The following is a 27,812-nucleotide window of genomic DNA, read 5'->3' as shown; positions in this document are numbered from 1 at the left end:
TAACAGAAGAGGTATAAGCAAAGAAGGGACACTCCCACTCAGTGGGAGGAGAGAGAGGAAGAGACGGTGACTGTGAGAGACTGTCTATGAGAAAAGGAGCATCTCGATAGCTGAAAGGTAACAATATACTCCACATATAAGTATTTTCTGATCATATTACATTCAGACTTTATCTCTCTTTATGAGAATGAGGGGGGAAGATATTGATTTTTACTTCAAGGTTCTGTTGAGCCTTTTTTTAAATTCACCTGACTTGACTGTTGGTTTATTGCTTTACTGTGTAAAGCTCCTTGGTTTAAGGTTTAAGCCTTTGATGTTTTAGACTTTTTCTTATCTAAGTGATGGTTTGGGAAGAGTTTTAGTGTTGGTTGTTCTTCAAGTCTACTTTCGCCAACTTTCTGTTATTGTAACGATATACACACACCCAAGGTTGAATTATCAAGTGGGCGTGTCAATGGTAATACCTTAGAGCTACAACAGTGTCAAAGGGTGATTTTATGTATGTGTTTCCTTATTGTGCAGAGAGATATGTGCTTCGTCATCTTGACTTTTGGAATATGTCTTCTGACCCCTAAGTCATTTCATAATAGAGACCAGTAATTAGTTACAGCCAAGATACAACACTGGATGCTGGATATGCATCAAGAGTTAAACTGCACCTAAGACAAGGGAAACTGACCACTCTGATTTTCAAAATCCTCCATAACTGGCCAGGTTAAAATGCTGGTCAAACTGTGGGTGGAAAATGAGTACTGATATGCATAGATCTTAGCGACTGTTGAATAAATAATTGAATCATTTGATATCAATCTTTTATATATATATATATATATATATATATATATATATATATATATATACACACACATTCAGCAGCACAGTGGACCACACTGAAGGTACATTACATTCATTTTGCAAAAGGCAACACTTGAAGTAAATATTTAAAAAATGCAAAGTAGAAATAATTGTACATACTTACCATTAGAGAAGGTTTATAATGTGTGTTAAACCTGCACTTTAACAACCACTTTAGGACTTTCCAAATTAAAAATGAAAATACTTATGCATAAATATGTTAAACATCAAAAAGTTGCTCAATAAACAGCTCACGATTTAAAGCATCACTATGCAACTTTTGAAAGAGGCATTAACAGCCTTCCTCTTTCAAATGAAAAGCTGAGAATTCACCCTTGCTCATTTTGTTACACTCAGGGTTTTTGCTGCTACAACCTTACTTGGTGTGTCATGACCAGTAGCTCATGGTCGCTAATGTTAGCTAATCTTAGCACATTTTAAATCAATAGTCCTGTGTACAGTACTGATATTTAACAATAACAATAATAATAATAACAATAATAATAACTTTATTTATATAGCACCTTTTAAAAACAGAGTTTACAAAGTGCTTTGACAGACAAAGCAAAAGCAGAACAATGCAAAGCAAGGACAATGGAGCCAGTTCACTGACTCTATTACTCTTCTGTATTTGTGCTATTGTTACACTATCTTTTAGTATTTACTATAATCCTGTAATTGTTGCCCGTGGCAACAGTGGGTGCTGTTCAGGAAAAGTTACATAGCCTTACTTTTAGTCATTGGTAATTCACTAACATATAGACAATATTTGAGTACAACAGGGCTCCAGACTAACTTTTTTCACCACTGTTCCAGAACCGTCCTGATAAACAATTTTAACCATCCTGAAGTAAAAGTAAACTTTCCCAAAATTAAACTGTTGTTTCTTTACTTTATAAAGCAAGACAGAGTTTGCCTGGAGGCCCCAAATCACTAAATTTGCCCCTGTTGATGTGTGAGTGTTTTCTTTAACAATTTCTAATTTAGAGATGCTATTTTCAGTAACTGTAAACATTTCCATGGTGAACTGTGCCTTTGTAATACAGTTTCATATTTATGTAGCCTATTATGTATGCTGCCTGCTGCAGCCCCGTTTCTGCTCCTGATAACCCATGCGGTCTGGAAAGATTGCAGCAAGCTGAGTACACCAATTTCTCCAGCAATCTCTCTTGCATAATTGTAAAAGTAACTGTCATTAGAGTCTGTATATTTCTTAGTATTCCCCGTTGTTAGTTTGCTTAGTTGTGAGTCGGTATTTTGTGCCTGATGAAAAATGAAGCTGTCTGCTGCTGCGGATATAACTGCAATCCGCGCATCACTACTGTCCACGTACAAGTTGATAAATGTTTAAGGCTTAGATTATAACAAAAAAAGACCATAATAATATATTTAAATTGTCTAAATGTAGCCTACGCTTTAGCTAATATACTCACACACAGCCAGCTCGCTGTGTTTTGTTTAACCAGCACAACATATTTGCAAATTCCTGCCAGAAAACTGTTTGTGACTGAGGAGATAGATGGGCTGTTACCGTGGGAACATTTCAGGTCTCACACTGAGTAGCCACCCAATTTTAGTAACTATAGTAGTATAGTATGAGACAAAAAAAAAAGCATGAGAAAACGCGTTCTGTTGTAGTCAGCTCTTAGTTCAGTTTGTCATTTGCTAAGCAATAGGTTAAAATAAATAAATAATGGACGACATATAGAGTGTTCGGGATCGTTAGTCTCGAGCCCTGGAGTAATAAAAGAAAAATGTCGGCAGTGAACACCTTTGAAGTTACAAAACAATAACAACATAATCACCTGAGAATTAATTATCATATTACATTACATTTCTGCTCTATTCAATCAGATATGGCCTCTGCTAGTGCATCACCCAGTGAGACAGTCCCACTGGAGAAACATCTAACATGCTCCATCTGCCTGGATCCATTTGTGGATCCTGTCACTACAGATTGTGGCCACTCCTTCTGTAAGGAATGCCTGCGCTGCAATTTAAATTACAATGACAGGATGTGCCCTCTTTGCAAGCAGCCTCTGAGCAAAACCCCAGGTGTGAATATCGTCCTGAGAAACATTGTCCAACAGTTTAAAAAGACCCCAGAGAAAAATGATGATAAGTTCACTGGGGCACCTGGTGAGGTGGCCTGCGACATTTGTACAGAACAAACGCTGAAGGCCAAGAAGTCCTGTCTTGTGTGCCTTGCCTCGTATTGTTCGACCCACCTGGAAAATCATTTATCAACTGAAAGGTTGAAGGGTCACAAGTTGCTGGAACCTGTGGAGAACCTTGATGAGAGGGCCTGCCTGACTCACGGACGCCCCCTGGAGCTGTACAGCAAAAAGCAGCAGAAATGCATTTGTGTACGCTGTATGGAAGATGGTCAGGAGGAGGTTGTCTCCACTGAAGATGAATGGGACAAGAAGAAGGTAAATAACATATGGGAGGCCCTATATGTTTTGGTTGAATTCTTGGCATTTATGGTTTGTTGATGGAAACCAAATAATTTTATATCATAGCATGTACATTGGAAAAGAGAATGTTTGAAGTTGGGATATTGAACTGCTTTTTCGTCTACTGCAGACTAAGCTTGAGAGCAGTAAGACGGCGTTACAACAGAAAATAAACAAGAGAATGTTGAAGGTGGATGAGATTAATACGTCTCTACAGAGCTGCAAGGTAAGTCTTACAAGAGACAAACATAACCAATCAGACCAGTCTGTCAAGTCAAAACTGACAGAGTGGTTAGTTGAATGAGTTTCAAACACTATGGCAATTAAATGGAGCATCTGTTAAGCAATTATATCATCCCACACAAATATATATTTATAAATGATACTTGGTAATAAGATGAACTGTCTCTGATTGAGTCAAAATATGACCAATGTTGTTTTTCAGGCCAATCAGTGTAGTTTTGTAGGGATAGATAAGATAAGATTTTCATATAGATTTATAGATATGTAGCATACCTTCAAGTGTTGTTAAAACCAAACCACAGGTACCTAAGTGAAATTTACATGACAGAAAAAAGTTACATAGAAAAATACTTCATCATACTGTCCAATTTGCAAAATGTCAAATGGACAATGCCTGATTTTCTTCAATTTTCAGGACCAGCTGGAGGATGAGTGGTGGGATATTGAGGGTGTTTTCACAGCTGTGATTGCCATTGTGGAGGAAGCCCATGCGAGAGCTCTTCAGCCACTAAAGGAAAGGAGGGAGGTTTTGGAGAAAGAGGCAAAAGATCTCATAGACGAGTTGGAAGCAGAGATCAACAGACTGGAGAAGACCATCTCTGAGCTGGATGATATATCTGCACTCGAGGATCACATCCTTTTTCTGCAGGTAAGCAGAAACTTCAGACCTTTTAGAAGACTCGAGATATTCCAGTTACTTGAACGTACTTTTCGTTCAATCAATTTGGCTTGTATCATTAGATCTTCTTTGCTGAACTATACACTAAAGTTTTGATATGTACTACAGTCAGTTCACGTGTCTGTTGGTTGATCTCTTTTTCTCTCTCTCTTTCCGTCTCACAGCGATACCCATCTCTACAAGATGTGAACAACATCAAAGACTGGACAGAGGTGGATCTTGACACATCACTATCTTTTGGAACCATGAGAAAAACTACAACAACCATGATGGAAAAAATTCAACAGGAACTGGAGAAGCTGACCCCTATTGGTAGGAGTTAAATTATCAAAGTAAACGTAAAAAGCTAACATGTACTGTAGACCTAAATGATAAAACTATTTTCTTCATTTACAGAACTTACGAGAATTCCAAAGTTTGCAGGTGCGTGATATATTCTGTTTCTTCCTGACAATATCATTGAAAAGACAGACTTTTCTGTAGAACTATTCTGTAGATCTTAGAATTGTTTCCCCAACTTGTTCTTTCAGTGGATGTAAAGCTTGACCCAACTACCGCTCACCAACGCCTTGATCTTTCTGATGATGGGAAGGAAGTGAAAGATGGTGGAGAGGACCACAAAGTAGATGATACTCCAGAGAGGTTTGATCTGTTTGGCAGTGTCCTGGGTCTCAACAGGTTGACATCTGGGAAGTCTTACTGGGACGTGGACGTCAGCAACAAGACCGGTTGGGATCTCGGCGTAGCAAGAGGCGACGCCAACCGCAAGGGGAAACTCTCACTGAATCCAGATAACGGTTACTGGGTTGCTGTACATTATGAAGGGGAAAAGTACGCAGCCCTGACAGATCCACCAATTCGTCTTACCTTGAAAGAGAAACCTCAGAAGGTGGGGGTGTTTGTGGACTATGAGGAAGGACTTGTGTCCTTCTACGATGTAACGGCTCAATCGCACATCTACTCATTTACTGAGTGTTCATTCACTGATGAGCTCTTCCCATATCTCAGTCCACATGTAAAGAAAGATGATAAAAACTCCGATCCTCTGATTATCTCTGCTGTGAAACACTGTGAGGAGGTCATGGACGAGTCATGAAGGATGTATGTGTTTGTGTTCCAGTTTTATTAGGGGAGGTTATAAAATGTTGGCAGTCAAAAACAAAGTTGTGTTTAGTAGGATGTAAATGGGGAATTTGTGGAAAATCTTGCTCTTAGAGGCTTGGTGGATTTGAAAGAAATGAACAACAGCAAAGTGGTGGAGAATTTGTAGAATTACAATTAGTAGAGTTAATTGCAAAGGTCTCAGTGGAATATATAGAGAAAGCGTTGGGGAGTAATAATGCTATATGTAACAACAATACATCTACTAGCTTAACTACATTTTTGATATTATATATTATATTATTAAAATAATGTAATATTGTTAACAGCAACCTATTTTTTGCCATTAACCAGCAGGGTAACACAACCAAAGGCTGTGGTGTAACTAATTATACCAACAAATAATGACTGTGTTTTTTTAAATTTCTTAACTGTTTCTTCAATGTATTCAAAGGTACCCTGTGGAGTTTTTGACCACTACTAGCACTATGGAGCAATGTTTTTATGCATAGTTGCCTGTTTTGTTCGTGGGTGACACAATACACACTTCTACCAATGGTTTTACATGATTTCACCTATTAACGCGCCAAAAAACAAACAAAACAAACTCCTAAAACCCAGCATTCGAAAGATAGGAAAGAAGAAGACTGCTAGCTAGCAAACATAGATGTAAACAGATGTAACCAATCCAAGTTTCAGAATTGTCAAAATAATGCAAATGTTTAAACTACTTTAAACTACTTTTTTATGTGTATTTAAATGCGGTGTTGCTGTAGTTGGCTTTCTTTTAATGAATCTGGCTTGTAGCCTCATCAGCTACAGTAACAAAGTAGATAAAGTAAAGCAAAATATAGTGAGAAGGAGAAGAAAAAGGAGAGGCTGTAACAGTGTAACTCATGGTTTGGTCCATTTCACATTTCAATATCATAGCACAAAGCTAAGCTGATGTTATGTGCAGTTTAATATACCTTGTGCAGGGATTTAGACCTAAGTTGACCATAACTATGCCAACAACTGCCAGCAAATTATAAATGTCTTTTGTCTATAGTCATGGTAAAAACTATGTAGAGTAACAGGTTGAACTTGTGTTATGATCTAACATGTGAACTCTGTATGGTCTCATGCTATGATTGGGACACAGAAGCCCCATCATAGCGAATATAGCATTTTTCCAAAGTTACACTATAATAAATGAGAACTTGGTGGTTACAACAGACTTACACAATGGTGGGTGAAGGATGTGCAGTGTGTAACATGACTTATATGGGAACTTGAGTAATTTTAGCACATTTGGCATCATCAGCACATTTCTCTTGGTGATGGGAGGAAAATCAACTTATTCTATACTGGGCATGTAATGTCAAATGTGTGTTTGCAGTCTACATACAGTGTAGCCTGATTATTTAGTAAATGTAATATATTTGTTCTTTTCAAAGCTTCAAAATCTAAATCCAAATAAAATTCCAAATTTTGAAAATCTTTTTTCTTTCAAAAATATATCTCTCTGACTTTATTTTTTTAATTTACTACTTTGAACAGATTGGTATTTCATAATCATCATGAATCATGGCAAGGCTTAGTAGACCCCCCCCAGACCTCACACCCTGCACACTGTGATTGGCTGGGGGCTACACACCCACCGACCAAAGGTTGAGGCCCAAAAGTGTACCCAAAGTACCTAAAATGACCATCTTTGGGAAAAATTAACTTGACGAGTACTTTGATTTTTTAGTTTGGCTCATGTCCCATCCATGCTAACATGGAGGGGGCGGGACTTATGAAGTCTATACTGCAGCCAGCCACCAGGGGGCAACTGAAATGTTTTGGCTTCACTTTCAGGGAGCTGTAATGGCGTCCATCTTTGTATACAGTCAATGGACAATGATGATTGAGAGGGATAATTTTTGTATGAGTCTAAACATTATTTAGTTTAATCAAAGTTATGTGTACGTACTCTCTTTGTCTCAGCTTTCCACAGATGGATGTCTATCCATGACCTTTCCAAAAAGCGAAAACAGTTGCTCATTGAGATTTTATCCATTGGGTACATGTCCTTTTACAGTCATCCACTGTCAAGGCCTTCACACACAGCTGAACTCAGCGTCCATACATAGATTAAACACGCAATTTATATGATTACACATAGTTGACCACACAGTCAAATGATTAATGCAATTATTATTTGGTGATCCCCACATACCACACCTTTCTGTGCCATCATGCCAAACCTGTTTCCAATCCACTGCCACGTCATGGAAGATTTTCCAGATACGTCACCATTTGGGAGGGTTTTTTTTCTCAAAAACATTCCCTACTCAGAGTTATTGTGGCAGAGAGGAAACAGAGACAGAGAGGCAACAGAATGACAAAGGATCGCAAGGTAGGCAACACATGAATACATGTTGTTCATTCATTCATTTTTCTTTTTAATGTTGATTTTAATGCTGGGTTACTGAAATTCTGACTGATACATTTAATCAGAAAGTTTTTATTCCAGAGGACAGAATGGTCCATCAAAATCAATCAATCATCAAAAAAGCACTTAATTAAGTCTTTGAGAACAGAATGAAGGAAATACATAATAATGACTCTTAACATCAGGAACGGTCAGTTATTGCAGGGTGATTATCAAATTTACTCCTCCAGACAATTTTTCAGATCAGGCTATCTGTCTATCTCTCTTTTTTCCTACAAGAGAATTCATAGGAAAGTTAATTTCTTGTGAAACAGAGAGGAAGGTTATATCAAGAAGTTTGTAAGCAGTGTTGCATCCAAAACCAATGATATAGATACTGTACATAAAAAAGACCTGTGTGTGTAATTCATCTTAGGTAAGCTTTTTAATATTTGCTCTGCATGTAGGGAAGTGATGACAATGCAGCTGTTACAATCTATTTATAATCTCAGCCTTTCTTCATCCACGTGTCAAAAAACAGACACTATACTTGTTTTTTCAGCAGCCCAAAACTCAAAGTTATTCAGCTTTACAGCAATAGAAAACAGAGAAACTCAGCTCACATTATAGAAACTGGAAACAGACTTTTTTTGATTTATAAATGACTTGAAAACAATCAACTGATCATTAAAACTGTTTGATTTCTGGCATCTGACTCATCAATTGGCATAACTGTCATCAAACCTCAGAGTTTTGAAAGCAGCTTTCCTTAAAATGTTCTTGCTGTACAATTTTAAAACACCTTAAATGTAATTGAGAGTTTAATGGAAGAGACAACACATTCACCATACCAACAATATGTTTTGTAACATGTTTTAGGGGAAGATGGGATGTACACGGAAGGATGTGAGAGTTGCAGAGTCTGAACAGACAGGTGGGTTTTGTGCAAATATTCCTGATTGTGTTCATTCGAGATCCTCAGTTTACTGCTTAAAAACTTGCAAAAGAGAGTGATTGAAATCAACTGTTCAATTACTTTTTAAACAGACAAGGCTGCAGACTGCGTTTCAGACAAAAGCCTCCAGGTTTGTCACTGCGGCTGGTCTAAAGTGACGACATACCAGGGTCTGCGCACACATCAGGGGAAGATGGGATGTACACGGAAGGATGTGAGAGTTGCAGAGTCTGAACAGACTGGTGGGTTTTGCACAAATAATCCTGATTGTGTTCATTCAAGATCCTCAGTTTACTGCTTAAAAACTTGCAAAAGAGAGTGATTGAAATCAACTGTTCAATTACTTTTCAAACAGACAAGGCTGCATACTGCTTTCCAGGCGAACACCTCCGGGTTTGTCACTGTGGTTGGAAAAAAGTGACGACTTATCATGGCTTGAGGACTCACCAGGGGAAGATGGAATGCACTCCAAGGGGAATTAGGATCCCAGAGAGCGAACAGCCCTACTGGGCAAATCAGTGGATTAACGTCAATCAACGGAAACATCAGCCAGCTAAGAAAGTGATTACCAAGAAGGAGGTAAGTGCTAGAAATTACAAGAGAGATTTTAAAGGCAAAAAGTTGAAGTTCAGTTAGAATTTTTTTTATTTTTTTTATGTGTCTTTATGGTATAATTCCTTTGTCTAAATCTAATTCTGTCATTCATTTATTCAGCAGTGAAATGAACACTTTGGCATCATTACTGTGGAGGTCAGAGCTTGAATACGTATTATCAACTTACTTTCTTTTTACTTTCCACCTTTACCTGACAGAATGTGCCGGTGCCATCAAGAATCAACGCCCGTGCCAAATCTGCAGCACCAACGGCCCTGATCGACGAGGAATATGAAGATTATGAGATTATAGTTCACCTAAATTTAGGTTAAGAGTTCACATAATTTGAAAATAAAGCAGCTACTGTAACACTATGTACAGTGTAGCCTGACTATTTAGTAAGTGTTATACATTTGTTCTTTTCAAAGCTCCAAAATCTAAATCCAAATTAAATTCCAATGGTTGAATAAAATCTTTTTTCCTTTAAGAAATATGTTTCTGTGGCTTTTTTTTTTTTTTTTTAATTCACCACCTTGAACAGATTAGTATTTCACAAACATCGTGACTCATGGCTGGGGTTGGTAGAAAGAGACTTTTTGGCGGGGATTTTTGTTTTTTCAGAAATGAAACTGAAAGCAGAAAAACCATAAACGTTATTGTGGCAGAGAGAAAATAGAGACAGAGAGGCAACAGAACACAAGAGGATCGCTAGGTAGGCAACACATGCATACGTGCTGTTATTTATTGTACTTTTTAATGATAGTTAATGAACCATGGCTGCACAGACTGCAAGCTTTTCAAGTCACGTTGGTTGTTAGTAGCATGATAGTTGTATTTTGGTTTTTACGATGTTAAACCACAACACAGAAACAGAATAATGAAGATCGAGAGCTCTTTTGTTATTGTTTGAAATCTTTTTTGCATGCTCGCAGCCCTAATGAACAGCCTTTAATTAGTACGTTAGCCCTAACAACTTCACCAAATCACTGAGTTGTCAAGGTGTGTTTTATATACATAATGTAAACTAATAATATTTAAAAATTCTGAAAATATTCCGTTATTCTTTACACTGAAAATAGCTACAACTTTGAAGATGAATTTAATTAGCACATTTAATTAGAAAGTTTTTATTCCAGAGGACAGAATGGTCCATCTGAATCCCTTTTTTATTGAGAAGATCCATGATGAAGTAGGTATGTATGTCTGTCTCTCGGTTTTTTTCAATAAGAGAATTCATAGGAGAGTTATTTTTCTCGTTCTATCCGGAGCAGACCATTAGACAAGGTAGGCAACTGCCCGAGACCCCCCGGCTAAAAATGGGTCCCAAACAACTATAGATTTATTATGATGTTCAGATATTAAACATATGAAATTATGTTACTATTCTAACTCATTATACCCCTGCAATAACTTACAAAGGGTCACCAAAGCCCTTTAAAACATAGTGTAGGACCCCCCTGCGCACTACAGATTAATGGACTATTCCTTCAGTGGAGGAGCCAGCGCGCGCAGCACTCGACTGACGTTTTGACACAGTAGATACGTAGGAGCTCACCCAGGTAATCTGCAATTAAACATAACATCAAACAGAGTTGTCTCAGAGCGCATCTCAGAAGAAGAAACTAAGAGGAAAAGTCAAGCAATCATTGTTCAAACTGTTGCTTCTCCTGAAACAACCAGCAGGACCACAGTTAATGACGTTTTCCTGTCGCATCGACTCACTTGTTAGATGATGGGTGCACCGACCCTCTTCCCCCCCCAAACCCTCATGAAAACAGACAAATATAATGATGATATGAAAAAATGGCATTCAAGGGAGAGAGAGTGTCAACTAGTAGTCTGTAAGAATAGAAAACTGCTTTCAATGTGCAGCAAACTGCGGCTGCCAGTGATGGAAGAAAGATTCACATCCTCAAAGTAACAATACTGCAAAATACTGCATTACAGAAATACTCCATTACAAGTCAAAGTCCTGTATTTCAAATTTTACTTGTGTTATATTATGTTACATGTTACTTGTATTATTATCACAGACATATTGCATTATAACAAGCATTTGAATGTTAATTTGAATGTCAATTTTAACATAATTTTATTCCTTATCAGAATTATCTTTATTGGCCGAATATCTTTATGCATCAGGTTTAGTGGCTCTCAATGTGCTTACTAAAACACAACACTGTTCAGAAAGACACACAAAGAAAAGGCACCTCTACTAGGGTTTCAGTTCCTTCTATTTCAGAGGGAAATGCTGTTCTTGTCATTCTGCTATATTTATCTGACAGCTTGTTACTGGTTACTTTACAGATTAAGATTTTACACAAAAAGGATATGAATAACAGATAAAATATGATTCGTTATTATTGATTAGAACTATCCAGCAGTATATAAAGCAGCTCAAATGAGCTCCACCTTGAAGCAGATGTAAAGTAAGTTTGGGTACATTGTAGGGTTGAGCGATGTCTACAGAATTGAAATATGTTTTATGCAGACACACGCCGGAGATGAGCCTCCAGGTTTGTCACTGCGGCTGGTCCAAAGTGACGACCTATCAGGGCCTCAGGATTCACCAGGGGAGGATGGGATGCACGCAGAGGGGGGTGAGAGGTGCAGGGTCTGAACAGCAGAACATGTGGGGGAATGTGGGACTTCCAAACAAACAACAGAACCTCTGGGTGGATATTTACACCTCTATCAAGACTGGTGGGTTTTTGCACAAATATTACTGATTGTGTTCATTCAAGAGCCTCAGTTCACTGTTTAAAAACTCCCAAAAGAGTCAACTGTTTCAACTAATTGAAATCGACTGTTCAATTATTTCTCGAGCAGACACAACAGACTGCTCTTCACAGACAAGCCTCCAGGTTTGTCATTGTGGTTGGACCCAAGTGACGACTTATCAGGGCTTGAGGACTCATCAGGGGAAGATGGGATGCACGCAGAGGGGTGTGAGAGGTGCAGAGTCTAAACAGCAGAACATGTGGGGGTCTGTGGGACTCTACACCTCTGTCAAGACCGGTGGGTTTTGTACAAAGATTCCCGATTGTGTTCATTCAAGATCCTCAATTTACTGCTTAAAAACATCCAAATGAGAACGATCTAATCACTCAAATTACCTTTCAAACAGAGACAACTGCAGGCTGCTCTTCAGACAAAAGCCTCCAGGTTTGTCACTGTGGTTGGAAAAAAGAGACGACTTATCGGGGCTTGAGGATTCACCAGGGGAAGATGGGATGCACTCCGAAAGGAATGAGGATCCCAGCGAGAGAGCAGCATGACTGGAAAAATCCATTGGAAGACGTCAATCAAAAGAAACTTCAGCCAGCTCTGAAAGTGATTATCAAGAAGGAGGTATGTGCTAGAAAGATATTTCATTTTAGAGCTTTTATCGGCTGATACTGATGACGTGCGGATAATATCGTGCATCCCTATTTTATTTCTTATGTGTCATAATGAATTCCTTTGTCTAAATCTCATTCTGTCATTCATTTATTCAGCAGTGAAAGGAACAATTTGGCATCATTATCATTATTTTACTTTCCGCCTTTACCTGACAGGATGTGCCGTCGCCACCGAGAATCGACGTCTGTACCAAATCTGCATCACTAACGGCCCCAATCAAGGAGGAATATGAAGCATGTACGTGTAAGATTATAGTAAAACTGAGACTTTGCATAACAATTTGAAAAGCAGAAGCAGCTACTGTAAGACTGATCATCTCCTTTCACTACAGCTGCAATTCCACATCGTTCTGCAACGCTGAGTAGTCCGCCATCTGCAGTAGTTCGACCTAAGAAGAAAAAAAGGAAGGATCAAACATCACCACAGGTATACTCAGAAACAGTTGGTTTCAGAGTATATTTCATTTACTACTTTTTAAAGCAGATTTACACACCTTTTGAACAAGCAGGCACAGGTAAAAAAAAAAAAAACCTGGTAGGTCTATCTTTGTCTGTTTTGTGCACACAACTTCCCCTCTTCTCCGTTCTAAGTTTGTACATCCTCACCTCCTCTCCTAGCATCCTAGTCCCTCCCACCTGAGATGCGAGCGGAGGAGGTGAGGAAGAGACACGAGGAGAGATGAGTCAAAGCAACAGGCAATTAACAAAATGAGACATCCTTGGTTCAGAGCTGTCATGTCAATTAAATATGACGTGTGGCAGAGCTGCTTCATCTGTCCTTTGTTTTCTCATAGAGTACTGCTGTATTTTATGATCTCTGTCAGATGAGCATAACAGTGTTCATGACAACTTATAGCCTATATTTACTTTCAATTCATATCACAATGTGGCACAATGTGACAAGAATGTACGGATGTCATACATTGTCACACTCACACTACAAATGGTTGTATATTCCAGCTCTTTTATACGTCACAGCACGGGTGCCGAAAAGACTTCCGCAAAGGATACACCTGTGTATAGCTCCTCCAGCAAGCCTCCTCTCTCCTGAAGATGCATTTTAGGAATCCTTAAATGTGACACGCTGAGATCGATTTGCGGGTCAGAGGCAGGAGGATTTAGGAGAGAGGAGACGAGGAGGCACAAAGTAGAGAAATGAGAAGAGCCCCATGTATTGCATGTCCGTTTATCCTGGGAGAGGAAACCCTCTGTTGCTCTTTCTGAGGTTTCTTCCACTTTTTCCTCATTAAAGAGTTTTTTTAGGGAGTTTTTCATTATTCAAATCGAGGATCTAAGGATAGAGGGAAAGCCCCCTGAGGGAAATTTGTGATACTGGGTTATATAAATGAAAATTGACTTGGCACAAAAGATGAGCTGGAAAAGAATGAATGAAATTGATACCAGTAGAAATGCTACAGGGCTGATTAGGGAAGTGGAAACAGATGAGCAGGCGGGCGGGAGGCAGGTGAGTGGAGGGATATGGAGGGAACAGGTAACTGCAGGTCAGATGAGTGTGGCCGGATCTTAAACCTCAAGAGATTTAGAGGCAGAAAAACAGGCGAGGATAAATATAGAACTAGGAATGAACACTTTTTTTTTTTTCTTCCTCAACATGTTGCGGATTATAACATGAATCACTGTTTTGAAAAGTAATAAATAAATGAATTCAATTTTTATTCATCATCAGTATTATGACTGAGTCACATCACAGCCACAACAAAACAAAACAAAATGACAACAATTAAATGATTAATCTTTTACCAAATTAATAAATTGCCATAAATTATATCACAATCACAAAATTGAGTCATTTAATGATGAACCGGGAAAAGATTTTATTCATTTGTCATTAACTTTAAAATGAGTAATATTAACTCTTTATTAACTATTTTAACTTTTCACCTTTACCTGTCAACATGCATAGTTTAAATTCTCTCACCACTAAATAGCAAAGTATGAAAAGTACCACAGTATGTAAATGAAATGAACATCTTTCAGGTGAACGGATCGATCAGGGAGCGTCCAACAATATACCCGATACCAGCAGTCCGAGCTAAGGAGAAAACCAAGAATGATCAAATATTATTACAGGTACTAAACTGTTTGTTTTTTTTTAAAAATTTTATTTCAAGTATGTTCAGTAAATTTTTGCCTTAATTAGGTAGCAGACAGAGGAGCAATGACAGGATATGCAGCAAAAGCAGCCACGATCAAAGAGGAGCCCCACACACGTATGTACTGAGTGAAGATTTAGAGAATTTAGCAAATCAATGTGGAAAATAAAGCAGCTATTTGGTTGAGACTGATCATCTCCTTTCACTACAGCGTTTGCAATTCAACAGCAGCCTTTCCAAACAGCCACAAACTCAAAGTCAGGCCATGAGCTGCATGATTCCTCCTCCGGTGTGCAGGTAAAGTAGATTTGTTGGAAATGTTTGACTATGAAATGAAACCAATATTGTTAGTTTTTAGCTACTCAATGCAAATTCTTACCTCGCTTTTTGTTCCAGATGGTGACATAAACACACAAGTTTATTGTTTAGCTGCTGAGTGTTTTGAAAAGTATAATATAAATGGAATTAACATCTTATTCTCCTCCATCTTTCAGGTGAATAGATCAGTCAGGGAGCGTCCAACTCTTCCACCCCGGCCAACAGTAGTCCCACCTAAGAAGAAAGAAGGGGAAGATCAAACACCATCACAGGTGACAGTTTGTTTGTTTAAAGTAGATTTACACACCTATTGAACAAACAGGAAGAGGTCAAAAATCCTGGTAGACAACAGGCTAAGTGAACAAAATGGGCAGGCAAGTGGTTGAAAACAGGCAAAATAACAGATTGGCAGGACAAACTGGTCTATCTTTGTCTATTTTGTACACACAATATGTATTGCATGTCTGTTTATCCTGTTATTCCTGAAGTTTCTTCCACTTTTTCCCCTTTAAAGATGTTTCTAGGGAGTTTTTCATTATTCAAATGGAGGGTCAGGATAGAGGGTGTTGTATTGCTGTGAAGATTGTAAAGCCCCTTGAGGAAAATTTGTGATATTGGCCTATACAAATGAAAACTCACTTGGCACAAAAGATGAACTGGAAGAGAATGAATGAAATTGGTACCAGTATAAATGCTTCAGGGCTGATTAGGGAAGTGGAAACGGGTGAGCAGGTGAGTGGAAAGAAATGGTGGGAAGAGGTAACTGCAGGTCAGATGGGTGTGACCAGATCTGAAATGTCAGGAGAGTTAATATGTAACGAGGCAGAAAAACAGACAAGGATGAATATGGAACTAGGAATGAACACACACACTGTGACACATTTTTAGGTATTTTATCCTTATTTTCACTTTGTTTTTGTTTTTTTCCTTCTTCAACATGTTGCAGATTGTAACATGAGTCACATCACAGCCACAACAATACAAAACAAAATGACAACAATTAAATGATTAATCTTTTACCAAATTAATAAATTGCCATAAATTATATCACAATCACAAAATTGAGTCATTTAATGATGAACCGGGAAAAGATTTTATTCATTTGTCATTAACTTTAAAATAAGTAATATTAACTCTTTATTAACTATTTTAACTTTTCACCTTCACCTGTCAACATGCATAGTTTAAATTCTCTCACCACTAAATAGCAAAGTATGAAAAGTACTACAGTATGTAAATGAAATGAACATCTTTCAGGTGAACGGATCGATCAGGGAGCGTCCAACGATATACCCGATACCAGCAGTCCGAGCCAAGGAGAAAACCAAGAATGATCAAATATTATCACAGGTACTAAACTGTTTGTTTTATGCCCTATTTTAAAGTTGCAATAAATGATATTTAGTCGTATTAGTTGTCAGAAAACAACTATTTGCTATGTAGAGATATCGTGGAGTAATGGCGTCCTTACCAGTGAATGAAGTCGCACTCCTTCTGTGTGTGTTGTTATCCGAGCTTCTCTGTTCTTTGTTTTGACAGCAGGTCTGTCTGAGCGTGCGTGTTAGTGCATGTGAGCGTGCATGTTAGTGCATGTGAGTGTTTTGAAAAGTACAATGTAAATGGAATTAACATCTTTCAGGTGAATAGATCCGTTAGGGAGCGTCCAACTCTTCCACCCCGGCCAACAGTAGTCCCACCTAAGAAAGAAGGGAAAGATCAAACACCATCACAGGTAAACAGTTGGTTTTAGACTCAATTATCATCTTTGAAGGTATTTTTATCCTAATGTTTGACTTGTTTTTTGAATAATTAGTGAAATTTCACCAATGTAGTTCTTTGTTGTTTTCTTTTCTAAACATATTGTAGTTGCACCAATGTCCTTTACAGTTTAATTTCTGATTGGTTTGAAAATTACCATTTAATTCATTCAACATCTTTCAGGTGAGTAGATCAATCAGCAAGATACCCGATACCAACAGCATGTCAAAAACTACACATCAGTCACTTACTTGTGTCACCTTTAGCATTTTAAAGTCAAACTTTAACAGCTACTTTGTATTCAACGCTGTACTAACAAGACTTTCATCTTATCTCTGTGTGTGCATACACTGTAGGTGTGTGCCGCCAAGGCCATACAAGAGAGACTGAAATCTGAACTAGAGCTGAAAATTCAGATGAGAGAGGAAAAACTGCAGAAAAAAGCAGCAGAGAAAGTCTGCGAGGTAATGCAGCTAAGATCTAAACTTATTTGGATTTGATTCTGAATTTCACTCATCATGAGTTTATTCCAAGACTTTGATTAATCATATTCTTCATATCATATTCTACCATTAGGGAATTATTGTTGCCACTTAAACACACTTAAAAGTGAAATGACTCAAGTAGTACCAACTTTCCACCTCTTTGTCAGAGTGTCCCAGATTCAACAAGTGCCACCACCCAAACCAATACTGCAGCAGCAGATGCCATATCAGAGGAGGATCCTAAATCATGTATGTAGTATGATTTATTCAACACAGGAAATTGCTAAATAATCAAGAAAATGAATCATTTACTGTCTTCTTTCTCTTCAGTGAATGAAACTGCACAGGACTCTGATTTCTCCACTGGCATGAAGGTACAGCAGACTCTGTTTCCAATGTTATGCAAACACTTTCGCTGTTGTGTTTTTGCTGATTGTTCAGAAAAGCAACAGTTATGCTGTTTTTGTGGGTGATTAAAATGTTACAGGTGAAGCAACTGGCCCTGATGTTTTCAGCTACAACCAAGAAAACAGCAGCAGTCCAGCAACCAAAGGAGAAACCACAGGAGGAACAAAAACTACCACAGGTGATAGATGTTCTGACAGAAAATGCAGCTTTTAAGTTTTATGCTAACTGATTTGAAAAGTGCTGTGTTAACAGCTATGATCATATTATTATTAATTAGTTGGATACATGAATGCTTTATATCTTTCAGGCGAAGCCTTTGGTCCAGAGGTTTTTAGACGCTACAGCCCAGGAAACAGCAGTCCAGCAACCAAAGGAGAAACACGAGAAGGAACAAAAACTACCACAGGTGATAGATGTTTGGACAGAAAATGCAGCTTCACATGTTATTGTTGACAGACTTGAAAAGTGTTGTGCTAACAGCTATGATCATATTATTATTAATTAGATGGATACTTGAATGCTTAATATCTTTCAGCCTTTGGCGCAGAAGTTTTTAGCTGCCACAGCCCAAGAAACAGCAGTCCAACCAAAGAAGCAAGACAAAGAAGATCAAAAACTATCACCGGTAAAGAACTAGTGTCTTTTTTAGTTATAACTATTGGATGGTTTGCCTTGAATTTTTCTACAGATATTCATGATCCCCAGTAGATGAATCCTACACACATTAATAATGCTTTGCAGCTTCTCCAGTGAGGGGATTTGCTGCTTTCCACTGTTTTATATCATTGTACATTGAATATAATTGTGTTTTAGGCTGTTAATTTGACAAAACAAGACAGACATCCGAAGACATCACATTGGACTTAATTAATTGATTAATTGAGAAAGTATTAAAATAATCCTCAGCTTCAGCCATAGAAGATGTAACAACCCCTAAAAAACCTAATTCAGTTTTGAAATGCAGGAATCCATCTTGTAGTGTCTCTAGTTGCAATATGAAGAGCTTTCATTAGCTCACAGATTCTCATACAGTTGAGATGAAACACTACATACGTGCTCAAATGCTTCATACATTATAAACCTTCCACCTTTCTCTGACCAAAGATGCCAGACTCAACAAGTGCCACCACCAAAATGAATCCTGCAGTGACAGAGGACGCAACAAAGGAGGACCCCAAAGCATGTATGTGGTTGTGTTATGGTTAATTTAACACAGGAAACTGCTAAATAGTTAAGGGAATGCGATTGACAGTGACCTTCCTCTGTTTTTACAGTGTCTGAAACTGCACAGCTCTCTGATTGCTCCACTGGACTGAAGGTAGAGCCAATTTTATTCATTAATTATATAATGTTCAATAACTATTTGTGTCAAGCTTGTGCTGGGTGTTAAACGTTTTTCAGGTGAAGCAGCTGGCTTGGATGTTTTCTGCTACAAACCAGGAAACAGCAGCCCAACTGAAGGAAAAACACCAGGAGGAACATAAACCAGCACAGGTATAGTAGTAGACTCTCTATAAATCTGATTTTTCACCTCATTTAGATGCCAGAAAGTACAAAAAGATCAAACGTGATGGTGTGTTAGGGACTCAGTTTAGTATGTCTGGCAATATGTGCTAGTTTGTTGGTAAGATACCAGTAGGAGATGGTTGCAAGGGTGTTTGAGATGGTTACTGGGTTTCTAGGGTGTATTAATAAGTAAGTTGGATACTTGAGTGTTCATTGTCTTTCAGGTGAAGCCATTAGGCCAAAAGCTTTTGAAGCCTTTGGCGCAGAAGTTTTTAGCTGCCACAGCCCAGGAAACAGCAGTCCAACCAAAGAAGCAAGACAGAGAGGATCAAAAACTATCACTGGTAAAGACCTAGTGTCTTTTTTAGTTATAACTTTTGGATGGATTGCCTCGAATTTTTCTACAGATATCCATGATCCCCAGAAGATGAATCCTACACACATTAATCATGCTATGCAGCTTCTCCAGTGAGATGATTTGCTGCTTTCCACTGTTTTATATCATTGTACATTGAATATATTTGTGTTTTAGGCTGTTAGTTTGACAAAACAAGACATCTGAAGATGTCACATTGGATTTAACAATTAATTGATTAATTGAGAAAGTATTAAAATAATCCTCAGCTTCAGCTGTAGAAGATGTAACAACCCCTAAAAAACCTAATTCAATTTGAAATGCATCAATCCGTCTTGTAGTGTCTCTAGTCGCAATATGAAGAGCTTTCATTTGCTCAGAGATTCAGTTGAGATTAAACACTACATACGTGCTCAAATGCTTCATACATTATAAACCCTCCAATTTTTTCTGACCAAAGATACCAGACTCAGCAAGTGCCACCACCAAAATGAATCCTGCAGCGGCAGAAGCCACGAGAAAGGATGACCCCAAAGCATGTATGTAATTGTGTTAAGATTTATTCAACACAGGAAATTGCAAAATAACCAAGAATGTGGTTGACAGTGACCTTTCTCCTTTTTTACAGCATGTGAAACTGCACAGCTCTGCGATTTCTCCACTGGACTGAAGGTACAACAGATTTTTGACAATTGTGCAATTGTCCATTTTATCTGATATTTGCCTTTTTTCTTCTATTGCAGCCCTTTTTCTTATGTTAAACTTGCGCTAACACAGCTAATGCTAGTTGGAGCCTCAGTACGAGAGGAGTATTTGACCTGACTTTGGCCTCCTCTGATTGGTTTGGTTGGGGCGAGTCTCGCTTAAAACCTTGAGAACTAAATATCTCTGTACTGATACCAATCTGTCCAATGAGCCTCCCCACATTAAAACATACTTTGAAACATATTTCAATTAAAAAATATAAGAAAAAAATGACCTACTGTTGTTTAAATTCAATGTTTATTTGCTGCACTTTTCAGAACAATCAGCAAAGGTTATTATGTTTCCATTATTTATTTGTGTCAAGATTGTGCTGAGCGTTTAACATTTTTCAGGTGAAACAGCTGGCCTGGATGTTTTCAGATACAACCCACAAAACAGCAGTCCGACCAAAGGAGAAACACAATGAGGAACGAAAACCAGCACAGGTATAGTAGCAGACCCTTTGTAAATCTTATTTTTCATCTCATTGAGGTGCCAGGAAGAACCTAAACATATGTCACCAACTGTGCTCTAACAAGACTTTCATCTTATCTCTGTGTGTGCAAGGCCACTCAAGAGAGATCAAAATCTGAATTAGAGCAGATTATTCAGATGAGAGAAGAAAAAATGAGTAACATCAGAGCAGCAGAGAGAGCCTGCGAGGTACTGCGCTTAAGTTTTTGACTGTTTTTTACTCTAAATTACTCTATTCATCATTTATTATATGAAGTTATTGCTGCTACTTAAAAAATTATTTGAATTCTGTAAACAAATTTGTGATAAAAATGCTGGACAGTGTGAAACCAGCTGGAAAAGTCTTTATTGGATATACACTTTACTTTGAAATTAAATCACTCAAATATTATGAACTTTCCACCTCTTTTTGTCAGAGTGTCCCAGATTCAACAAGTGCCACCACCCAAACCGATACTGCAGCAGCAGATGCCGTAACAGAGGAGGATCCTAAATCATGTATGTAGTATGATTTATTATACGCAGGAAATTGTTAAATAATCAAGAAAATGAACCATTCACTGTCTTCTTTCTCTTCAGTGAGTGAAACTGCACAGGTCTCTGATTTCTCCACTGGCATGAAGGTACAGCAGACTCTGTTTCCAATGTTATGCAAACACTTTCGCAGTTGTGTTTTTGCTGATTGTTCAGAAAAGTTATGATCTTTTTGTGGATGTTTAAAATGTTACAGGTGAAGCAACTGGCCCTGATGTTTTCAGCTACAACCAAGAAAACAGCAGCAGTCCAGCAACCAAAGGAGAAACACCAGGAGGAACAAAAACTACCACAGGTGATAGATGTTCTGACAGAAAATGCAGCTTTTAAGTTTTATGCTAACTGATTTGAAAAGTGCTGTGTTAACAGCTATGATCATATTATTATTAATTAGTTGGATACATGAATGTTTTATATCTTTCAGGCGAAGCCTTTGGCGCAGAAGTTTTTAGCTGCCACAGCCCAGGAAACAGCAGTCCAGCAACCAAAGGAGAAACACGAGAAGGAACAAAAACTACCACAGGTGATAGATGTTTGGACAGAAAATGCAGCTTCACATGTTATTGTTGACAGACTTGAAAAGTGTTGTGCTAACAGCTATGATCATATTATTATTAATTAGTTGGATACTTGAATGCTAAATATCTTTCAGCCTTTGGCGCAGAAGTTTTTAGCTGCCACAGCCCAAGAAACAGCAGTCCAACCAAAGAAGCAAGACAGAGAGGATCAAAAACTATCACTGGTAAAGAACTAGTGTCTTTTTTAGTTATAACTATTGGATGGATCCCCTTGAATTGTTCTACAGATATCCATGATCCCAAGTAGATGAATCCTACACACATTAATAATGCTTTGCAGTTTCTCCAGTGAGAGGATTTTCTGCTTTCCACTGTTTTATATCATTGTACATTGAATATATTTGTGTTTTAGGCTGTTAGTTTGACAAAACGAGACATCTGAAGACGTCACATTGGACTTAACAATTAATTGATTAATTGAGAAAGTATTAAAATAATCCTCAGCTTCAGCTGTAGAAGATGTAACAACCCCTAAAAAACCTAATTCAATTTGAAATGCATCAATCCGTCTTGTAGTGTCTCTAGTCGCAATATGAAGAACTTTCATTTGCTCACAGATTCTCATACAGTTGAGATGAAACACTACATACGTGCTCAAATGCTTCATACATTATAAACCTTCCACCTTTCTCTGACAAAAGATGCCAGACTCAACAAGTGCCACCACCAAAATGAATCCTGCAGCGGCAGAAGCTGCGAGAACGGAGGACCCCAAATCATGTATGTAATTGTGTTAAGGTTTATTCAACACAGGAAATTGAAAAATAACCAAGAAAATTAAGGAAATGTGGTTGACAGTGACCTTTCTCTTTTTTTTACAGCATGTGAAACTGCACAGCTCTGCGATTTCTCCACTGAACTGAAGGTACAACAGATTTTTGACAATTGTGTAATTGTCCATTTTATCTGATATTTGCCTCTCTTGTTCTATTACAGCCCTTTTTCTTATGTTAAACTCACACTAACGCAGCTAATGCTAGCATGGAGTCTCAGTATGAGAGGAGTACTTGACCTGACTTTGGCCTCCTCTGATTGGATAGAGGGGAGAGTCTCACTTAAAACCTTGAGAACTAAATATCTCTGTACTGATACCAGGCTGTCCGATGAACCTCCCCACATTAAGATACACTTTAAAGCATATTTCAATTCAAAAATATAATAAAAACAACTAACATACTGTTTTTTTTAAATTTAATGTTCATTTGCAAGACATCTGAAGACGTCACAATTATCAGATTGATTTTTCACTATTCTCTGACATTTGTTAGGCTAAACAATTAATTGATTAATTGAAAAAATGTGAAAATAATCATCAGAAGATAACAACACAACAGCACAAAACAACACGACAGTAACAACACAAGAGCTTATGATAGAGCTCAAAAATATGTATGATGTTGTAGATGTCTATGCAACTGAAAACACTAAAATAATAATCCCCCCTAAAAAGACACATTCATTTTTGTAAAGCAGAAATCACTCCAATATAAAGAGCTTTCCTTTGCTCAGAGATTCATATACAGGTGAGATGATGCTCTTGCTTAAATGTTTCAAATATTCCACCTTTCTCTGACAAAAGGTTCCAGATACAACAAGTGCCACCACCAAAATGAATCCTGCAGTGACAGAGGCCACAACAAAGGAGGACCCCAAAGCATGTATGTGGTTGTGTTATGGTTAATTTAACACAGGAAACTGCTAAATAGTTAAGGGAATGCGATTGACAGTGACCTTCCTCTGTTTTTACAGTGTCTGAAACTGCACAGCTCTCTGATTGCTCCACTGGACTGAAGGTAGAGCCAATTTCATTCATTAATTATATAATGTTCAATAACTATTTGTGTCAAGCTTGTGCTTGATGATGTTTTCCGCTACAAACCAGGAAACAGCAGCCCAACTGAAGGAAAAACACCAGGAGGAACGTAAACCAGCACAGGTATAGTAGTAGACTCTCTATAAATCTGATTTTTCACCTCATTTAGATGCCAGAAAGTACAAAAAGATCAAACGTGTGTTCGGGACTCAGTTTAGTATGTCTGGCAATATGTGCTAGTTTGTTGGTAAGATACCAATAGGAGATGGTTGCAAGAATGTTTGAGATGGTTATTAGGTTTCTAGGTTTTATTAATAAGTAAGTTGGATACTTGAGTGTTCATTGTCTTTCAGGTGAAGCCATTAGGCCAAAAGCTTTCAGCTGCCACAGCCCAGGAAACAGCAAAGGGGAAAGAGAGGGACGATCAAAAACTATCACAGGTACAGTACCAGTGCCTCTATTGTGTTGTTTTTTTTTAATCATTCCTATAGTAGTTTTGCTTCATTAACCTACTGAGGTGCGGAAGACAACAATTTTAAGAAAATCTTAGTTTTAAAATATGAGAATCACAAGTTCACTTACAAGTCAGTTTATTATAAATTTTGTGGTTTAGCAATTAGGAATGGGCTGACTTTATCACTGCTGTTTGCTGGTCAGCACACTTTTCCTGACAAAAATTATAAAAGAAGCGTACTCTACTTGCCATCTCAGCAAGTGACCCTAAAATCTATATGATTTATGACTATTATACACTGTTCAACCATTAAGAGAAATCCTTCAAATTCAGTCTTTAACAGTATGTAAGTCTTCTATTATATTCTTCTACTTGCGTAACAATGCTGGTATTAGGAGTGCTCTGGTAGATGAATGGTTACAGCACAGACCACATAACGGCAACATTGCCGCTTCAACTATGGCTTGGGACCTTTGTTGCATCATCCTTCCCTCTCTCTCCCCTTGTCTCCTGTCTGCTTCTCCACTATCCACTCTCCGTTAAAGACAAAAAAGGCCCAAAAACTATTTAAAAAAAACAATGCTGCTGTTGTACCTGCACATACGGTTGTACTTAGAAGCCTTGTTTTGCGTAAACTCATTCAAGGTAAGGCAAGACAGAATCCCAGATGACGTAAAGCACAAGGTTGAGATGAGAGAACGAAATGGGGATGAAGACAGATCATCTGTAAAAGCCCGTAAAGTAAGTTTTGAACATTTAGCTTTTTTATTTTAGTCTTTTCTCCTCAATATGGTTTGATACCAAAATGCTGTCCATCAGCCTTTACAGGAGAACTTGGATTGCAGACCGGTGGAGACCAACAGTGAGCTCTCAAAGGTGATGGAGGATGCTCGCCAGAAGTCTCTAGACCTTAAAATCTCCAATGAAACTCTGAGAAATACAAAATCGACCAAGGTGGGGCAAATTCACCAGAAACTGGAAAAGCCATATTCTAATGGTAAGGCCATACACTTACTAATCATTGCACTTTAATTGTTTTGCATTTGCAACCGTAATTTACGGACACTGATTATTAACTAACAGTATTTTTTTAACCCCACAGATCTTGAATGGATTACCAAGTTTGCAGGTGCGTGTTTTAAAGTGTAAAAAAATGTTATCTAAACAGGAAAAGAAGCAAATACAAGGAATTCTTCAAGTTCAGAAGAAAGAAAGATGATCTTTTTAAAGCTCACTGTGAAGTTTTCTATTACTTCTACTGTTTCTCTCTTAACTCTAGTGGATATAAAGCTGGATCCTACCACCGCACACCGATGCCTTATTTCTGCTGATGGGAAGGAAGTAAGAGACGAACAAGAGACAGACGTGGCTGATGCTCCAGAGAGGTTTGATCTGTTCGGCAGCGTCCTGGGGCTCAACAAGTTTACCTCTTGGAAATCATACTGGGAAGTGGAGGTCAGCAACAAGACCGGGTGGGATCTAGGTGTAGCGAGAGGCGACGCAAACCGCAAGGGGAAACTATTGCTGAGCCCTGATGACGGTTACTGGGCTATTGTACATTTTAAAAACAAAGAGTATGCAGCCCTGACAGCTCCACCTGTTCACCTTTTGTTTAAAGAAAATCTACAGAAGGTGGGAGTGTTTGTGGACTACGAGGGAGGTCTTGTGTCTTTCTACAACGTGACGGCTAAATCTCACATCTACTCCTTTACTCTGTGTTCGTTCACCGGAGAAATCTGCCCATATTTCAGTTTGCATCTTGGTGAAAGTGCTGATCCTCTTATCATCTCAACTGTGAAACACCAGTAATTATATGCAGCATGTTATTACAAGGGTGTGTATGCAACATACTCTTACAGCCATTTTACTCTGGTTTTTACAGATTTTATAGAAATGGCAAGGTTTTGAAAATGGTGCTTTTTTGGTAACATTACAAGGAATATGTGTTTTCATCATTGGTGCAGTTACTTACAATAAGTGTTTTACTGTTAATGTTAGCATTTCCGTTAAAGCTATGTTTTGTTAAAGGGGGCATATCTTGCTTTTTGTGATTTTATGTTATTTTTTTACTGTTACAATGTCGGATGTCTATGTTAAACATAGTCAAAGGTCAAAAAAATTGGGTTGAACCTATGTTAAATGCTCGCTGCAAGTCAAAAGTCAGGGCTTCATTCTGCACGCTTGGTTTACAATGTTACCTCTACTTTCTCCTCTTGATGATGTCAGGTTGTTCGCGCATGCCCAGAAATGGCCAACCGTTTCGTAACCTTTGTTGCTAAGGTGGTTCCAAGTGTTGTTTGCGTTGTTCACTTGCATTTTTTGGGTCGGATTCGGACCCAGCATTTATGGATGTGTTTGAGCAGTTTACATTTAGAGTAAAGAACAAGAAAAAGAAGTGAAATCCTGCTTCTACCGTTTGCTTACATAGCCTCCCAAGCCGCTGGAAGTCGGCCGGTATAAGATAAATAAGGAGTTTTTTAAACTGTAAAACATTCAAAGATATTCAAGTAGAGCCTCAGAATATAAATGTAGAGCTGGAACACTGGATCCTATTTTCTATAATGCAACTGAATAGTGTCTTATGTAAGGCCCTACCTGCTTGGTAAACACCAACTTCTTCCAAATAAAATATTCAGGGTTTTTTTTTAGACCTCGTAAAGCTCCTTCTTGAGTCAACATAGAAAGTATTATGTCAATATATGTTATAAAAGAGTTTTTTCAGGTTGAGTTGTACTTGTTATTAAGAGTTAACTGAACGTAATGTGTAAGATCACTAGAGTGCACCTTTAATTGTTATAATATAATATATATATATAATGTAAAAGAATTCCCTTGTTGAGTTCACATGTCCTGCAATTAGATAAAGAAAATTTGTAATTTTTTTCTACAAATATGCATTTCCTTTATATTAAGCATTGTGTATTTTTGTTTTTGGTTTCTTCTTTTTGAATCCCTGTAAGCTACCAAATCTACTCTTAGCTACTCTTCTTAGAGTTCAAAGGAGAGTAACTAAAAGTTTCTCCTAATTACAGCAGACAAAAACACTTTTTAAAAACTAATGTCAGGACAATCTTTAAAACCTACATTATATATTATTTTCAAAAGTGTCAAAGTGTTTTTATTAAATGTTTTGATGTGCATTTCATGTATGGATGGGTAGACAATGATAAAAAAATTGATGAGGACACCAGAGGACAGTTAGTGAAATCCTCATTCTGTCACTTTCTGTTCATATAGCCTGTTATTTCTAGTTACATCCTTGTATAAAACCACATGTACACCATCACTGTGACCTCTGACCCCTGCCCTGTCTCCCCTTGGTTTTGTCACATGATGGTAAAGTGGGAATTTATATCATTTACTTATTTTTGTAAGCTATTAGTTAGGACATTTGACATAGTCTATAAAATCACATGCAAGGGTGTAATACAAACTGTTACATAACAACTTTTTATACTTCAACGCACAGGGGAATGAAAATCCCAATAAAGAGTTTCTTTTTCTTTTTCTGACACTATCAATTGTTCCTGCATTTTTTTCCAAATGAGTCTGACAGATTAGTGTTGCTTAACGACACCACAGTGCATGATGC

At 37.9% G+C, this 27,812-nt stretch overlaps 3 protein-coding genes across 4 annotated transcripts; all 3 read left to right on the top strand.

The window, feature by feature from the left end:
* Positions 1-52: 52 nt before the first annotated feature.
* On the top strand, positions 53-6,779 carry LOC122973676 (E3 ubiquitin-protein ligase TRIM39-like). 2 transcript variants are annotated; one of them, XM_044341386.1, is made up of 7 exons: positions 53-117; positions 2,710-3,287; positions 3,442-3,537; positions 3,970-4,203; positions 4,398-4,545; positions 4,630-4,656; positions 4,764-6,779. In XM_044341386.1, the coding sequence occupies exons 2-7, from the start codon at positions 2,712-2,714 to the stop codon at positions 5,327-5,329; spliced, it is 1,647 nt and encodes a 548-aa protein (XP_044197321.1). In that variant the 5' UTR covers positions 53-117; positions 2,710-2,711; the 3' UTR covers positions 5,330-6,779. The 2 variants fall into 2 exon arrangements, with proteins under 2 accessions (XP_044197321.1, XP_044197322.1); XM_044341387.1 differs by lacking the exon at positions 53-117 and having other exon boundaries at positions 2,658-3,287.
* An 832-nt stretch (positions 6,780-7,611) lies between these two features.
* On the top strand, positions 7,612-23,812 carry LOC122974469 (nucleolar protein dao-5-like). Its single transcript, XM_044342502.1, has 38 exons — positions 7,612-7,714; positions 8,609-8,663; positions 8,777-8,926; positions 9,040-9,077; positions 11,795-11,981; positions 12,108-12,296; positions 12,406-12,629; positions 12,836-12,917; positions 13,012-13,106; positions 14,678-14,770; positions 14,841-14,910; positions 15,005-15,090; positions 15,288-15,383; positions 16,369-16,461; positions 16,751-16,843; positions 17,226-17,333; positions 17,522-17,603; positions 17,685-17,728; positions 17,842-17,940; positions 18,070-18,168; positions 18,298-18,387; positions 18,867-18,945; positions 19,037-19,080; positions 19,164-19,256; positions 19,493-19,612; positions 20,084-20,162; positions 20,252-20,295; positions 20,721-20,813; positions 20,935-21,030; positions 21,258-21,339; positions 21,421-21,464; positions 21,572-21,670; positions 21,800-21,898; positions 22,028-22,117; positions 22,595-22,673; positions 22,775-22,818; positions 23,533-23,611; positions 23,703-23,812. The coding sequence occupies exons 1-38, from the start codon at positions 7,697-7,699 to the stop codon at positions 23,810-23,812; spliced, it is 3,465 nt and encodes a 1,154-aa protein (XP_044198437.1). The 5' UTR covers positions 7,612-7,696.
* Positions 23,813-23,819: 7 nt separating this feature from the next.
* Positions 23,820-27,737, top strand: LOC122974364 (zinc finger protein RFP-like). Its single transcript, XM_044342338.1, has 6 exons — positions 23,820-23,889; positions 24,120-24,206; positions 24,866-24,961; positions 25,040-25,217; positions 25,323-25,349; positions 25,500-27,737. The coding sequence occupies exons 3-6, from the start codon at positions 24,911-24,913 to the stop codon at positions 26,027-26,029; spliced, it is 786 nt and encodes a 261-aa protein (XP_044198273.1). The 5' UTR covers positions 23,820-23,889; positions 24,120-24,206; positions 24,866-24,910; the 3' UTR covers positions 26,030-27,737.
* The last annotated feature ends 75 nt before the right edge of the window (positions 27,738-27,812 follow it).

This window comes from Thunnus albacares, chromosome 22 (assembly GCF_914725855.1).
Source record: "Thunnus albacares chromosome 22, fThuAlb1.1, whole genome shotgun sequence".
Lineage (NCBI taxonomy): Eukaryota > Metazoa > Chordata > Actinopteri > Scombriformes > Scombridae > Thunnus > Thunnus albacares.
This window is presented reverse-complemented; position numbering and strand designations above follow the sequence as displayed.